At 44.5% G+C, this 16,895-nt stretch overlaps 1 protein-coding gene across 9 annotated transcripts in view; it reads right to left on the bottom strand.

Annotated features, from left to right (window-relative positions):
- Positions 1 to 6,566: 6,566 nt before the first annotated feature.
- The window catches only part of ZHX2 (zinc fingers and homeoboxes 2), a 74,854-nt gene continuing 64,525 nt past the window's right edge, over positions 6,567 to 16,895 (bottom strand). For all 9 annotated transcript variants that reach the window (XM_064395915.1, XM_064395879.1, XM_064395888.1 and 6 more), the window contains 2 exons: positions 13,021 to 15,711; positions 6,567 to 7,922 (listed from right to left, as the gene is read on the bottom strand). In XM_064395915.1, coding sequence (XP_064251985.1) covers positions 13,025 to 15,526 — 2,502 coding nt within the window. In that variant the 5' untranslated portion in view covers positions 15,527 to 15,711 and the 3' untranslated portion in view covers positions 6,567 to 7,922; positions 13,021 to 13,024. The remainder of the gene's footprint in view (positions 7,923 to 13,020; positions 15,712 to 16,895) is intronic.

Below are 16,895 nucleotides of genomic sequence, written 5' to 3'. Positions count from 1 at the left end.
TTGCTTAGGTGCTGGTGACCATGTTTCAGTAGTATCAAATTAATACAAGTCATGCAAGACATGGAAATAAGGCAGTTCTAGCTGGCATCAAGAAATGGATGATAAAACCTGATAAGCTCCAAACAGCTTTATATGTAGTCTTATGTTTGGCATGTTGGATTCTTTTTAAAAATTATTAATGCTGTGGCTGTGAAGATGAGTTAAGAACTTCAGTGTGCAGGATGAAAAGGAGCTATCAGTTTTGGCTCTACAGAGAACTGGGCTGAGGTTTACTGAGTATTGCTGGAAGAGTCTGTTTAAAACAGGCCAGCAGCAGCTCTTCATTTAAAAACTGCCCCATGCCGGTGTCCTTAGGTTCCTTTGCAACTGCTTAGGTAAATCAACCACTTCTGCAAAAAAGCTGGGATGAGGAGGAGCACTAGGCGTTATGACTCTGGCAAGCTGAAGTTTCAGATGGCCACAAACAGTGGCTTGGGAGAGGTGGGAACTGCTCTTTCTCAGAAGGGGTGTCAACACTTCAGTGAAAATTTAAACACTGTAATTTTGCCTGATGAAGGTCAGTGCAGCAGCATCTGCAGATGCCCTGAATTAGTGGGTTGTGCTTTTACTGAGCGAAAACATTTCTCTCCTGCTAAGGGCCACCTGGAAGTTATTCGTAAGTAAAGCAGGAAAGTTTCATCAACCTGTATGATTTCAGTTCCCAAGTCACTTGTATAAAAAAAAAAATCACCTTCTAAATGAATAAGTAGGAGTGGGAGGTGTGAGACTCAACAAAATAGGCCAAAAGGCCAAGCACACTATCAATAAGCCTATTCTGCTGCTGCCTAGTTGAGGACAAAGTGCTGAAGACATTGTTCAGTGCCACCACCTGCTCCCTCAGGGAGAGGTGTACTTCACTCTTGTTTAGATGTTGAAATGCCCTTGAAACTCAGCCACGGTGTGATTCTTGGATATCCCATGCAGAGCCAGGAACTGGACTCAATGATCCTGATGGGTCCCTTCCAACTCAGCATATTCTATGATTCTACAAAAGCAAAATCCTCTGAGAGGAGGTGATTTGGAGATAAGTTCCTGTTTGGCAAAGCCTTGTCTGGGCCGCGGGGCTGTGCTGTGCCCTGGTGGCAGCAGCCCCACTCTAGGACAGTGCTGAGCACAATGACACCAGGGCACTTTGTGGTCAGCAGTGCCCAGTGTCCCTCCCTTGGATGGCACAAAATTGCTCTGTGTGAGTCTGAAAAGAGAGTGGTGATGTCCAGGTTCAAGTGCAGGCCAAGTATGAAGAAAACAAAACGAAGCTTCAGCAGCCTCCTGTGATTTAGATGGGCAAAACTCCCATGCTGGAGGACAAAACTACACTCTTTGGATAAGTGCTTATCGTTCTTGAAGCTGGCACAGCAGAGCAGAGCAGTCCATGCTTCAAAAAGCAAAGTAATTAATTCTCCTTGCTCTCAGCCTCAGCAGTCTCCGATGTGCAATGCTGCACTGCAACCAGGCATGGAGAAACTTTCCTCTCAATCAAAAGTAGTATTCATTTTTTTACTCTGAAACAGCAGGGTTGGTCTTCCTTTTAATATTAATGGAGACAATGTCTTCCCTGCCTTTCCATGACCTTCAGTGTTTGTGCTTTGGGTTAAAATTTCCATTCCCCTCCCCATTCAAATGCTGGCATTAAAAAGAAAAGATCAAAATTCCTTTTGTTTAAATCCCTAATAAGGGAGCCTTAGAGCATGCCAGCCATCGGATGCAGGGGTAGGTCTTGGCTTGCACTCCTGGCTCTGGACTCTTCACCTGGGCCATGCTGGGTCAAACCTCACACCAACACAAGTGCTCTTTGCCTGTTATTTGCTCAGTTGTGATTAAAGTATGGTGATAGCTGAGTCTGGGCTGGAGAAGAGGTTTGGAGCTGTTCTTCTCAACCTGGGATATTTCTATTCACCCTCTGTATAGTGGGGCTGACAGTGCCAAAACCTCTGGCATCCTATTTCTGTTGCACATGCTTCATCTGTGTCCCCTTGCTCTTAGCATGTGCAGTGGCCATCATCTCCAAATGTGTCACAAACAATAATGAATAATTATACCAATCAAAAATAGTGCTGATTTAAATTCCTGCCCCAGCACTGAGATGCCAGGGACTGCTGGGGTTATGGGAGGACTTAAAAAGCAAAGTATGTCAAAATTGAACATTTAGGTACAGATACATGTTACATGCCTCTGTGTGGCAAAATGCCTTTTAGTATTAAGGATTTGGTGTGAGTGGTTCAGGGAGGCCAAAGAGGCTGAATGGTTCCATGCTTCTTGGTCTGAGGAGATGACAACACTCCTTAAACCAAGAGGAGTTTAATTGCAGGTGCTGATGTGTTTATAATGCACCCTTGGCATGCTGTGACCTCCTACTGTAACAGAAAAAGAAATTCCCTCTGTGTGGGACTAACAGCAGCTGCAGCAAATGGCCAGAAATGTTCCCCAGGCTGGGGGGAGCACCTGGCACCTCCCCCTGGGGTTCCCTGGGCTGGTTTTGGTTCTGGTAGAGTTAATTTTCTTTACTGCAGCTGGTTTGGGGGTGTGTTTTGGATTTCTCCTTCATTGACTTAAATATGGCAAGGTCCCTTCCAACTCAAACTACTCTGTGATTCTGTAATACCCCAAACCATTGGTCATCCTCAGCAATAAGAGTTGTGGAGGAAGGAAGGAGGAGTGGGATGTTCAGAGTGGTGGTGTTTGTTTTCCCAGGTCACTGCTAGATGTGGTGGGGCCCTGTTCTCCTGGAGATGGCTGAACACCTGCCTGCCCATGGGATGTTAATGAATTCCTTGTTTGCATTGCTTGTGTACATGGCTTTATCTTTACCTATTAAACCATCTCAAGCCACAAGTTTTCCCACTTTCACCCTCCCAATTCTCCACCCCATCCAGCTGAGGGGGAGTCAGTGAGCAGCTGTGTAGGGCAGAGGTGCCAGCTGGGGTTAAACCAAACTGCCCAAAACCAGTCTCTGGGAAAGGAAGATGGATGGAGGATGTTCAGAAAGAGATTTAAAGGTGGAAGGAATTACGGCAGGAAGGTGAAAGCTTTACCTGGAGACCTGGGCAGGAGAACACACATGTCCTGGCAGGATTGTGTGGGATGAGGGTCTCTGAGGCTCCCCAGTCCCAGCCTGCTCATTTCTGCCTTGTGCCTTTGCCCTTTGGAGGGTGAAAGACTTAGAAATGCCAATGAAAGAGCAATGATTTGATACCGATATAAAATGAAGCTTTGTTGGGAAGTCAAGACTAGGCCAAGCTGAACTCAGCTCTTACCTTCAACACATTTATTCAGCAGTCATGAATACCTACATACATTTCAGTTTCTCTGTCCATAAACTTGGGTTAATGCTTTTATTCCTTTAGCTGTCTTACAGATGTTTGCAAAACTAATTATTTTTTAGATTAAAATTGCTGCACACTAAATTTTACACAATATATTGCATTGGGATGATCCAGACTTTTAAGAAAGATTTAAAAAAAAAAGAGGAAGGTTTAAGGGTGAATTTGTGTAATGGAAGTGGAGGAAGCCACAAAGATGTCCCATTTACTGTGCCTGAGCCAGCTTGCTGGATGTGTTAAGTACATGTAAATTATGAGAATTTTAATATAATTGTGACTACCATTTTGGTGCATCAGTTGGAGGGAAATAAGAAAACCACAGACCTCCCTGCTCTTGCTTGCTGTGCTCAAGGCGTGCTGTGTGATTTGCTCTGACAATTACCCGGTCACTCAGCTCTCACCTCTGTCCTAGCCAGAGCTTGCAATAATCTGATTGGGATAATTCAACTGCATAACACCCCAGAAACCCTGCCTGGTGCTTTTCATGCTGCTTTTCCATTCCTTCACTGTGTATCTCACATTCTGTTGCTTTCACTGAATGCATTCACTTTTCCTGCTGTATTGTGAATATTTTTGGAGTTATGCTCTAGAGCCACAGGTCCCATTCATAGTTTTTTTTCCATTATCTAGCATATTTCCTGCTCAGGTTTCTCTTTTTACCCAGCAGACAGTAAAAAAGTTCCTGTCCATCAGTGGTGTGCTCTCTCCTTGCTAACAAGATGCCAAATGGACTTCCTACCATGTTGTCTTATGTGCTTCTGAAATTTATTCTTCTCCTCCTTCTGTAAACTGGTAAGATTTCAGGATGCATCATTTTGCTACCTAAGAATATTTGAGGGCTACAAGATGAAGAATGTTTAAGTGGTTAAATTTCTGCTGATGGCAAATATAATGCATAAATATTACTTATCTTGGTTGGCATTTTACCTGTGTATTTCTCTAGGTTACGTTATCATCACATAATTATCATTATGCTCATAATCACTCAGATTTCTTGTATAACCCAGCACTTTCCTTCCAGTTTGTATTGGTCCACATGGTGCTGGGACACTCCTTATTCCTAGAGGGATCCCTGCAACTGCTGAGTTTCACCCTGCAGGTGCAGGTTTCTTACCCCATTCACTGGCTGAATTTCAGAGCCACAAGTTAAATGAAATTCCCAAAGGTCAGAATTGGAGATTTGAGGTAAGAAATGGTGCTATTGCACAATTGTGATTGAAAAGTGAAGGTTTTTTATTCTTCTTCCTTAAAAAAAATAGTATTTGAGAAAACTGAACTGAATAATTTAGACTGCAGGGAGTTTATAGTAGCTTAAGTTGCTGCCCCAGAAGCTGCCAAGGCTTGGTTAAATGGGGCTTTGAGCCACCTGATCTATTGAAAGATGTCCCTGCCCAGTGCAGTGGTGATGAATGAGATGATTTTTAAATGTTCCTTGTGATCCAAACCATTCTGTGATGCCCTTCTCTGTTTAATAAGGCTTCTGACATGTCTAAACTGTGTGTTGTGATGTACTTGGAGCCCCCAGGTCTCTAACACCAGTATAGAGCTTCCCAGCATCTTATGGATGGAGCACAAGAATAATGAAAATCCTTGTCAGCAAAAATCAGACAAAATTTAAAAAGCAGAGGCCACCTAATTCAAGTTGTTACTGACTTCCCAGTGACAGCTTTTTCTACAAGCCACATTTTAATCTTGTACAAGTTTAAAAATCTGATTTATTCTTACTTTGTGTTTAACTAGATTTCTTCTGATTAGAAACTTCAACACTTGGGTAAAAATGCCAATCAACACCTGAGCGCCAGGGCCTGCTGCTGCTGGGGGACCCTGCCCAGGAAAGGCTGTCCTGAGCTGCAGGGCTGTGGGAGGGAGCTCGGTGTCAGCAGCGTTTTCATGGTGTGCAATGAAACCCCAAGGCCCTGTCCCCAATGGCTGCCGTGCACAACAATGACCCGATTGTCCCTCGCACTGGCACGCTCCTGGAAACGCAGTCACTGTGGCTGTGTTAATTAAAAACAAAGCCTGCTTCCCTTGCCCAGCTCCCACAGCCACGCTGGAGCAGCCTCTGTGGGCACCTGGGCTGCTTTAAGCTTGGCCAAAAGGGCTCCTGGGCTCGGCTCTGCTGGGGTCTGAAGTTTGATACCACACCAGGACCTGCCTGCACAAAGGCCCTCAGTGCCACCAGGCTGCCACGCTGGCCAAGGCTGTGCCAGCTCTGGCCAGCCTGCTTGCTGGGGGACAGCCTCAGGTGTATTATCTGTGTGATGACAGACTGCAGGGCCACTGCTATTGCTTTATTTGAATTGCAGAGATCTCAAAGAGCCCCATGTCCTGTGCGGTAATCCACCGTATCTGGGATGTACAAATACAGAAAAACCCAGGTGGGCCTTGTTCTTCCTAAGCTCCCTAGGAGCACTGCTAGTTAAGTAGGTCAGTGCTCCAAACACACAGATGTACAACACGTCAGACAGGAGAGATGCAAACTGCAATACTAAGCCATCAAGTGGCTGTTAAAAACTTCATAAGGGCAATTAAAATATTACCATCCTTTCATACAAGCAGTGGAAAGAGAAGTGGCAATTAGTTTCAGTTAGAGCTTTGAAGTTCTGGACAAGCATCTTCAGATGCATTTTCTTCCTGGTGACCTGATCCATCCATGACTCCACAGGCATCTGCCTCCACCCTGCAGATGAACACCTGAGCTGGGTGTGATGGGACATGTGCATGCTCCCTGTCTGGCAGCCTTTGCCCAGGGAGCAGCTGATGTCACTTCCCCACCTTGTGCTGTTGACTTGTGACACACAAGTGCAGCAAAGTGCTGTCCCATCCAGTCACTCCTCTTCAGCAATGAACCAGACAACTTTATTGCAAGGGAATTCACTTGTTGCCACCCACTGCAAACCTCCCTCTACAGTTATATGTTGTGCTGATGATTAATAAAAATTAACTACATATGGGTGAATCACAAGGGTGGTTTCATTCATTCATTCAATTTGTCAATCTGCAATCAAAATAAAAGGTGTTCCCCAAAGGCTCATTCCCAGGCACTGTCTGCATCCTTCCTGCAGGAAACAGCTCACTGACATGGGGGAATAAACAGTATTATTGATGGAGTTCACTTTAAAACAGTTAGTATTTGCCAAATACTGCAAAACCAGTAAACTCCTCATTGCAGCTCTAAAGACATCAAACTCCTGTGCACAAAGTTTGAGCTGAGGTTGGGTGGGGTGTGATTTTCTTGGGTTTTATTTATTTATTTTAGAGTAAAACAAAAGAGTTGAGAAAAAAGTTACCAAAATTTTTAGCCTTTGTTTTATTGAGTTACAACAAATGAGCAACAAGTTAGAAAAGTTGGATTTATTCAAACTCCCTAGCATCCTATTTGTGCAGCGTACTGAAAGGCGGGCAAGTTTTCCAACCCCAGCTTGTCAGAGGAATGAGCACTGAACAGCTCTTGCACCCAGGCTCCTGCTCCCCTCTGCTCCCTCCTCACACATGCACAGACAGACATCCCCTCACAAATCCAAATTAGCAATATTTGAAAAAAAGTGCACTCAGGAACCTAAGAGTGATCTAAAAATTTAGTGGCAAGGGTTAATAAGAAACTTCTGTTGTGCGCTACAATGTCTAAAGCCGGAGGGCAGCCTGCTGGTTATGGTGTCCATCACTGTACCAGCCAAAGAAACACAAATAAATTTGGATTATGAAGCATCTTCATTTCCTCATTCCAACCCCTCTGGGAGTTATACTGCATGTTTAAACAAAAAGTGCTAAAAAACCCTCCAAAACCAAACCAATCATAAAAAAAGGCATTCTAGCCAAATCTTCAGAGACCCACAGCTGGGGCTGGCTGGTGAAAAGTGAAGTACGGGAGCTGGAGAAGACTTGCCTTGTAGGAGCATGGAAAAGCAGAGATTTAAATATTTCAATCAGTAGCAGGTGGCCATAGAACAAAACAAAAAAGTCAAAACAACAAGAGAAAAAAACAAAAAAACAAGCCCCACTGGTCCAGAACATGATTAACTGGTCTGAAATGTAAACTGGAGTGGGGATATGGGCTCAGGTGTTGATCTGCACCAAGACAACTCCAAAAGATTGCAACTCTTTCTTAAAACATTTCAGGGGAAAAAAAAAAATCTCCCTCCTCCACAAAAAACACTTCCCTCCCCCCATCCAACCCCAAAATTTCACAATTGCATTATACGCAAGAATAACTTGCACTTATTAGAAAAATTAACAAAATTTTTATGTTGTACAAATCTGTTCCAGTAGAGGAAGAGGCTGGGCAGGAAAGTGGGTGGGAGAAAAACTAAGAGAAAACTATGTACAAGGACCCTTTCCTCTCTCTTTCTTCTCTTTTGTAATGCAGTAGTAGGACTTTGGCACTATCAACAATTCCATGGTGATGCTCCACGAGAGTATTTCTTCCCACTGTGCCTCCACAAGCGCAGTTTGAGACTTGGACTCACAACACACTCTCTCACCCAGGCAGGAAAATAGAGTTTTCTTCTATTTTCAGAGAGCATTTCCCCTTCAACATCAGGACAGTGCAGCTGAGGAGTACCCCTGCAAAAATTACAACAGCAGCACATTATTTTTTAAGGCACTATGAACTGTTAACCATGATGAGACCTGGTTTGCATCCCTGCACATATGGAAACACTGTTTTGTGTTAACTGTACCCTGAGGCCTATCCTCCTCACAGCCTCATCTGGTAGGGTGTTGCATTTTTGCTGCATGTAACACCCAGCTAATAATCCCCTATAGACTCCTAACAGGGATATATGGTCCAGCCTTGGCTCAGGCAGATCCTCACACTGACTCAAAATGATGCGTGCACGTGTTTGGTGAAACTACTTTGCAACCACAGGACAGACAGTGCTAAAACCAAGAAGACTTCAGGTCTTTCTCCCCCATTAAATCCCCTTGTAATACCCCCTGTTTTACATGATTTTAGAAAATTGTACAAACTAAAAGACAGTGGAAAAAGTTGGATGTGCCTGGGCTCTGCAGAGCAGCCTCCTGGTTCTGCTATCTCTCCTGCACCTACATAAAGGCTGCACAATTGGATCAAAGATTAAAAGATGACCCCTCAAAACCCAACCTTCAAGTAGCCACCAATTCACACGTATCCCCAGTTCCCAGCAAAAAGCAAGGGCTCTATGACAGGGATTATGCTCAGTTTTTCCACACGGAGGTGTGAACGTGCAAGAAGTGCAAACATCCTCTTCACCCACCCTGCAGCAGTGCTCACTGAAACCTGAGCTGACTCGTTATTTCACACCTCTTATGGATGTTGCTGCCTGGTCTGTTATTTCCCACAAAAGCAGTGGGCTCTATCTGGCATCTGCAATGCAGACAAGCCCAGGGAAAGGCCATAAGCTTGCACCAAGATCAAGGGGAAAAGTCCTCCCCCTGCCCTTGAGACCTTCCCACACAGGCCCCTGTTCATCCTGACTCACTGGAAAATTTTAATTGCTGCACTGGGTTTTGCTTCTCCCTCTGAAATCCTTCATTTATTAGCTGGAGTCTCTAATGCACCTCACTTGTTTCAGGGGAAAAACCATGTCCTCCCTACTTCTGCCTCATTCCCTCAAAAGTTTCAGGGTGACCTGAATTCTGCAAAAAACACTGGTCACTGCCAATCCCATGCTGAGTTACTTCAGGATGCTGACTTGGAGCCCAGCACCAGTAGCAGACACTACTGTGAGCTTTCTAAATGAAAGCCTAAGCCTCAAGAAAAGGGAGAACTTGGGCAGAAAGTGAGAAACCCCAGAGATGTTCACTTTTGGTGGTTTTGGACACTGAGGAATGCACTGGGTCACTGGCAAGCAAGTCATCTCTGCTCCTGAAACAGTGCAGAAGGGGCTGGAGATGCCAGGAGGACCCAGACTACCTCTGATGCTCAGTATCATGCATTCAGCAGATGCAATGGATCACTGCCTTCAGGCTTTTTTTGTTTTCTACTGTGCAACCTTCACACATGGTTGGGCTTTGGCAAATCTCCACAGAGCAGAGGTCACAGCCATCAAGATCCAGGGTGTTCAGCTACCTTGTTCCCACCATGATCCACAGGCTTTGGTGCCTACATCTTGCAGGGCTCATGCTTTAAAAAAAGGAGGTCATGAAATGACTCCAAAAAAAGACAGTTTACTGTGGAAAGGTGGTGATGGGGGAAAAAACCAGATCATTCGGAGAAAAAAACAAAAGCTCTGATCTTAGGAAATCCCCACAGGGAGACAACACTAAAGAAAGGCAGCAGAAGCTGCCAAACACTCTGGTACGCTCTGGTCCCGCTCTCCTGTTTGAGCTGTAGTTTGCTGTGTTTAATTCAGAACCAGTTTCTGTTTGTTGAGTTTGTGCAAAGGAGGACAAGGGACCCAGTTCTGACCCGTGCTGTTGGAAGGCAGGAACCTCTCTACTGATGGAAAGGGAGCTACATCACTCTCCTGACAGAGCAATTGGGCCTCACTCAAGAGGGACACAAAGCTTCATGACAGTCTCAGGATTCCAGAGATGGCTTTAAGTGCACCCTACAGCAGCCACTCAACATCTGGAAGGGCTGGTGCCCTATGCGGACAGGTCTCCCAACCCCACTGTTCAAAAAAGCTGATCTGCTCCATGGAATAAATCCAATTTTGCCAAAACTTTCAGATACAGACTTCATAACAGAGCCTCTTCTTAGTCCCAGGATGGCATTGCAGAGGCTGGCATGAATCCTGCTTTTACAGAGACCCAGTCTCTTGTGAAATTCCCTCTAGCTGCAGCAGCAGAATCTGCCAAACATGGATTGGTTTTGGAAAAACTCAGTTTTTTAAGGCATAAGGTCTGTGTAGGCTATAACACAAATGCTCTCTAATAGTTCCAAAATCTTTTAAAGCTACATACTGGAGAAGAAAGTAACTGAGATGGTCTGGAAGAACTGAGGTTTTACAAAAGCCACACACAAATTCAGTCAAGAAGAGTCTGGAGGTCGATCATCAAAAACCATTCATTTTTGAGACTATGTAGATCAAGCTGGCAAAACAGCAACACCACTAATATGAAAGGAGTATGCTTCTGCCTGATGTATGGCTCAGCAGTGAGAGCCTCACACAGTAAGTGTGGCTGTGTGAGAGACAAGAGGAATCCCTTGTCAGCTCTTCAGTCCACCTCGTTCTTACATGTGGTACCTGAAGAGCATGTTAGGAAAAATCAAGCTTTTATGACAACTGACAGAAAAAAGTTCCCTATCAGGTCATACAAAAGTCTCCATTTTGAGTCATACCCTGGATGTTAATTTAACACCGAAATTTTAGCTGAACATTTCTAAGACTGGCTGCCCAATGAAAGCTTAGAAAAAGTAGCTAAGATTATTCTCCGAGTCCCATCAGCATGGGGTATAAAGATTCCAATTTTTGTGTCACGATGACTGTGGCAATGCCTCCACGTGTGCACCATAGAGCAGGCACTCACATTCCTCAGCTGAGACTTACAGGCAGAATATAGGAAAATAAAAAAGACTTTTTAAAGTCCCCAGAGCAGCACACTGAGAAACTGGCAAGGAGCAGAGGACAAAAAGGACCACTACTGCACGCTCTTAGCAGTAGAAGTCCTGTTCCAGTGCACCTTTTCTCAGCAGGTGTATTTTACACACAACCACCAGAAAGCTCCTCATCAAAAGGATCATTCAGCAACTGTTTAACTGAGATTAAAGTCCTTACAAAAATTCCTCTCTGATAACACTTGAGCACCTCCAGAGCCCTGAAGCTTTATGGCCAACATCTGTACCAGGGCACAGTGGCAGGAGGTTCACTCCATACCTGACACTGCTCACAGGCACAAAACCTACGCTGCTGGAAGGGAGCTCTGCAGATCTTGGGTTCATAGCACAAGAGATTTGTAAGAAACAGGGGTTTCAGGCAATTCCCCCTGCTCCTGCCTTCTTCTCCATTGCCCCTCTGAGCCCCTGATCTGCTCCCTCTCCTCAGAATCAGAATTTGTAGCTGGAAGGGGGAAATATTCTGGAATAACAACCCAGAAAAAAAGAATCCCACAATGCATTTATTTGTCACACGTCTGACTTTAAAAGGCAGATCAGATCCTGACTCTCCCTTCTTATGTGGCTGCACAAAAGTGGCACCCCAGTGTGCCTCTGGCTGATGTTCCCACATCCTTCTGTCTTTAATCCCTGCCTTTGACACACGGGTAACACCTGTTCCTCACATCCCCAATTACCAACTTTTCCAAGGATAATGGAGAACAGTGCCTTGCAATGCAGTCTGAATCTTTAAGATATTTTGTTATAAAGATGCTGTCATAACATTTCTCAAGATTAACTAACAAAATTCACAGTTAAAAAGAATACCACTTCAGGATTAGTTTTTTTTTTCCAACTCAGAGAATGTCCAAGAGACTTTGGGACAAGTACTACACATGGAGAAAGTGGCATGCTAGGCAGCAGGGCTCTGCCAAAAACTGCACTGCTGCAACAGGTAGTTCAATCCAAGTACTGGCAGCTATAATAGCAGAAGTCTTAAATACATTTGTGGAGGCACTTCTATCAGTCCTGGCTTTTGTATTTTTTTATTTATTTTTATTTTTTAAGGAATTGCTAAAGTATATTTACTTATTAGATGCCAGAAAATTACCAATTTTCTCAAACAGGTGTTCTCTCACTATGGTTTTTAAAGCAGGATGCTGAGCTTTCTGTAGGATAAGCTCTAAAGTTGTGGTTTAAGGAAACTCCAGTTTGGGAGAGACAGATTCAGGTAAACTGAGCACAAAATGTTACAGGTTCCAGTGAACTCAATTCAACATGAAATAATTACTGACAGTGCTTGTTCCAGATTTACACCTGTGCAATTGTGATCAGAAACAGGTTTCAGCTCTCCAAATAACAAGTCCTTGTACAATGGAAAAGATCATATGATCCCCCACCTTAAAGCCAGACCCTGCAGCTTGCTTTTAAATTCAAGATCCTGTGAAGAAGAGCTGCTAAACACCCACACAGCTTAGTCTGGGGCATTTCCTAAGCCTCCAGTGAGAGCAAGCAGAACAAAGCGAGACTGAAGAGAGTTCTCACTTGCAAGAGGAAGAAAACACATTTGCATGAGCCACTTCAGTCCCACTTTTTTTTTTTTTTGGCTTGCTTTTGCATAAAGAGGCATCTGTGTCCTAGGCCCTTCCCCCAGTGACCTTTTGTTTTCAACATGGCAGGATGCTGCAAAGGAAAGACCCGAGATGCAAAAACAGGCAAAACAGGCACAGCCTCTATTCAGTGATCTCTCAGCAAGGGGGATATTAGCAACTAGTGTTATTTACTATTTCTTCGTGTGGCTCGGCTAGCATGTTTTATGTAAAGTACACATAGGTTGTTTAAAGACAGTAAGTTTTAATCACTTATTGCAAAAAAAAAAAAAAAAGGAAAAAAAAAAACCTTTATCCAGGACTTGACCCACAAGCAGACAAAAACCAAGGCAAATGGCACTAACCCCTCCTCTATCATGCAGTTGGCTTTAATTTACAAGCAGAATGGGTCTCCCTTTTGTTCGGGCATCCAGCAGGCAACAAAGCATCCGGCAGGGATGGGCTCCAGGGATTTACACTGAAGTGGGGCTACAGAATGCTGGAAGCACACCCCGCCAAAGGCAGGCTCAGAGAAACAGGGCACCCTCAGCATTACCTGTCTATACGTGGGAATTGTCTCCAGATATACTTTCAGAGTCCAAGTCTGGCAGCTCCGTGTGGCCCTCGGGGGCCGTTTGGCTCCAGCTGTCCGTACAGTCCGAGGCAGCGTCATCCTCGCCCACCGTCACCTCCACCCAGTTGACCTCTGCTGGCTCCTCGTTCTCCTCGCTGCCGTGGCCATCGTGGCTGTTGTTGCACTCCAGCCTGTCCACACCCTCTGCCTGATTCCCCAACAAAGAGTCCTTCAGTGGTTCGCAGTCTCTTTTTGCTCTCACCACTGGTTTCCCCCCATTCTCTTCGTTCAGTTTTTTATGCTCCTGGTAATGCTGCCGAGACACCTCATTACCATTCTTTGGACTCTCAATGTGTTTTGAGCTCCTTTTCTGGCTTTGCTTGTTATGACCATCACCAGCATATTGCTGCTGGTACTGGTCAATCCATTTAAGTGACCCTGTTCTTAGTGAAGACCGGTTTTCCTTGAACCAGCGAACTATTTCAGTTCTCGTGAGCCCGGTCTGAGATGCCAGCTGGTCATACTCCTGGGGTGATGGCCACTGGGTCCTTGCAAACGTGCTTTTCAATAGATGAATTTGCTCTTGTGTTTTCTTCAATGTGGTGGAGGACCCAGATAAAGCACCAGGGAGCTGAGAGCTACCCAGAAGTTCTGCCTGGCTTAATGCACCATTGGGAGTTCCTTGATCCTTAATTTTTCTGTATGATCCCATTGAGTCCAAGACAGCTTGCTCCATGCTGTCCCTTATCTTTCTCCGCTCAGAGAACCATGAATCTATCTCCCTCCTACTCAGCTTAGTCTCCACTCGAAGTCTGTCCAATTCTCCCTGGGTAGGAAAAGAGCATTTTAAGAAACTCTCCTCAAGGGCCCTAAGCTGCTCCTGAGTTTTCTCTTTGAATCTTTGGGGGGCAAAATCTGTGTATGGGTGAAATGACCGGCCATGTCGACCAGCTGAAGGTGCGATTTGATCTTTCCCTAAAGCATCACCAGGAATTTGCACAATGCCCCTCTGACTTCTGTATCTGTGGTCGCTGAACCACTTTTTGATCTCACTCCTGGAAAGACCTGTTGCCTCTATAAGCCGGTAGACTTCTGCATCATCAGGAAACTGGCTTGCCATGAAACTGGCCTTCAGCTCTGCGATCTGCTCCTTGGTCTTTTTCCGCTCGCTGGCTGGGGTCGCTGGAACAGCAGTCATCTTGGCAGGAATCTCAGGCACCTGAACTATGTGAGGACGCTTGGCCTCTGGGGCACTCGATAAGGTCTGTATTGTCCTCTTTTGTCCCTGGTTTGGGGCAACAGCAAGTGTAATTGGTGAACAGGAAACAGTTGAACCATTTGACACAGGAGTCAAAACCAGGCCAGTCTGGCCCAGTATCTGACAAGGCAAAGCTGTCTGGATGATGGGCTGTGGCATTTTTGCAGTTGCCAAAGGAGCTGGCAGGACGGTGATGGTCTGGGGAACTGCCTGGATAGTACCATTGAACATCTTCTTCCTTGCTTCCTCCACTTCTTCAGGAGACCAACTTATACCATGCTTCAAACGTTGCGTAGCAAACCAGATTCGGATTTGCTCTTCCGGATGTTTTGATGCTGCCGTCAACCACGACAGCTCTGCTTGTGTTGGGTAAGGAAACTTATTAAAGGAGTTGATCATGGTTGCATTAGTGTCCAGTGCAGAGTTGTATTTGGTACTGTTCAGAGGGACGGGGACCTTGGGGACAAGGTTGATATTTGGTGGCAGCTGTACAGAGGGCATGACATGGGCCAACACATCATGGAGAAGGTCCCCATTTATACAGGCAATAGCTTCAGTGGCTTCAGTTATGATGCGGGGCAGAGCGCCATCCACGTGGTTTTCTGTGCCTCCCTCTTCTGGCTTTTTAGATCCCTTCTTGGTTTCCCCTTTAGGCTTTCCCAGTTTCATCACGGGCGCTTTATTTGCGCTGACTCCCCCATGCTGTGAATCGTCACACTCTGCATTTTCTAGCCCACTGCTTGTGACAGTGACATCGTTAGTGGCGGCCTCAATAGACTGCTCTAGAACAGTCTGATTATTGCGTTTAATTAATTTCAGTTTAAAGTTAGTCTCTCCCGGGTGGTATTTTGTGTTGTGGTCAGATAAAGAATCGTATTTTTTGGTTGTGAAGTTGCATTCAGCACAGACATACAGGGGGTTGAGAATGACATTTGGATGCTGAGTGTCAACGTGCTCTGTAAATTCATTTAAGTTTTGTGTTGAGTAAGGGCAGTACTTACACTCATAACCACCCTGGGGTTTCTTAGACTGATTTTCACCTGGGGGCTTTGCCTCCACCACTTCGCAGTCTTTGACTGAGTTTTCTGAAGGCCAGGTTTTTTTTGAGTCCTGCTGTGATGCACCAGTCCCCTTGTCTTTAGGAGTCTCTGCGCCCTCGGCACCTTCCTGCTCCACGACTTCAGAAGTTCTCACCATACAGGGAGTTGTGGACTTTCTTTTGCTGGCCATGGCAGCTGCTGGCAGTGTGCTGCTGTCCCAGATGGTGGCTTCTTTTGACAGGACGAGCAACCAACTCGGTAGATCTTGCAAACAGCTCCAAACTTCCCTGATTATTGGCCTCTGTTTTGTCTAAAGAATTTCTGCCTCGGCTGTGACCCTCAGCTTCGCCTGTAGACCTGTCAGCTGCATGACACCTGTGAAACAAAGCACATGTTGTTAGCCATGGATCAATCAAACAAAGTTTTAGCAGAAAGCCACAGCTCAAGGTGCATGCATTTGCAAGGCATGTGTGTATTTTGGATATTGCAGAACACTTCTTCCTCCACGTCATCATTTTAAGAGGCAAAAATCTTCTCAAAAAGAAGAAAGTCATGGGTAATTTGCAATGAAGTGCACCACAGGAAGAAAATGACTGGAACAAATAAGATGAACAGACAGGGAATTTTAATTTCCACTAGACTCAATGTGTTTAGTTAGGAAAAAAAGATAGTACTATAAATACTGCATCTTTTTATAGAAGCTGCAATTCTATTAATTACTATTTTGAAGTCTGCAGATTTGAAATTGAGTGTGATTTATATTAAACTTAATTACTTCCCACTGTCACTTACCTTGTAAATATGAGTACTAAATGACTGTGGTTACTAATGATGGGTGATTTCTAAATAAAGCTATAGGATCTGCCTTAGTTGTAAAAGTAATGGCAGAAAGAAGAGTTAATGTAAATCAACACTTCCAAATGTCTGTGTTTTGAGAAAAGGTGGGCTCAAAGAAACTGTAGCAGGAAACTACAACGGATTTGTGGAGTCCTATCAAGTCTTTTCCAGACAAGAAGTTTCCTTAAAACACAACTTCTCACTCAACATTGACAGAAATAGCTACCAAAGGCCACAGAAGCCCTCAGATACCTCTTGAACAGGGTCCCTTTCTGTGACCCCACCAATAATGTCCCAACTTGTGCATGCCACTCCCTAGAGAATTAAAAAATCCGAATCAAAACATTTCAAAGCTTTATTTTTAATGCTGAAGGACTTTTGAAAGTTCCCAAATGCAAGAATTCTGTAAAATGTATTTTCTGAAGGATAGGAGGCAAACATCAGTCAGAACAAGCACAAAGAAAAATTACACCAGCTTTTTAGGATCTACACACACTCATCAGGACTGGATGGAGGGAAAAAGAACAATTTAGTTGTCAAAAGAGCTTAATTAATAATAATAATAAAATATTAAAAAGGTCACTTCCTTATTTGACAAGATGCTTTTTAAAATTTACCACTGATTCAAATTTGTTATACTTCCAGGTCAGGTGGTCTCTGGTTCCATAATATTACTACGGTCTTGACACAAAACTCAGATTTAACAATCAAGAATTTCTTGG

Source organism: Passer domesticus, chromosome 1, assembly GCF_036417665.1.
Source record: "Passer domesticus isolate bPasDom1 chromosome 1, bPasDom1.hap1, whole genome shotgun sequence".
In the NCBI taxonomy this organism is placed as follows: domain Eukaryota; kingdom Metazoa; phylum Chordata; class Aves; order Passeriformes; family Passeridae; genus Passer; species Passer domesticus.
The sequence above is the reverse complement of the archived record's forward strand: the minus strand, read 5'-3'. Positions and strand labels throughout refer to the sequence as shown.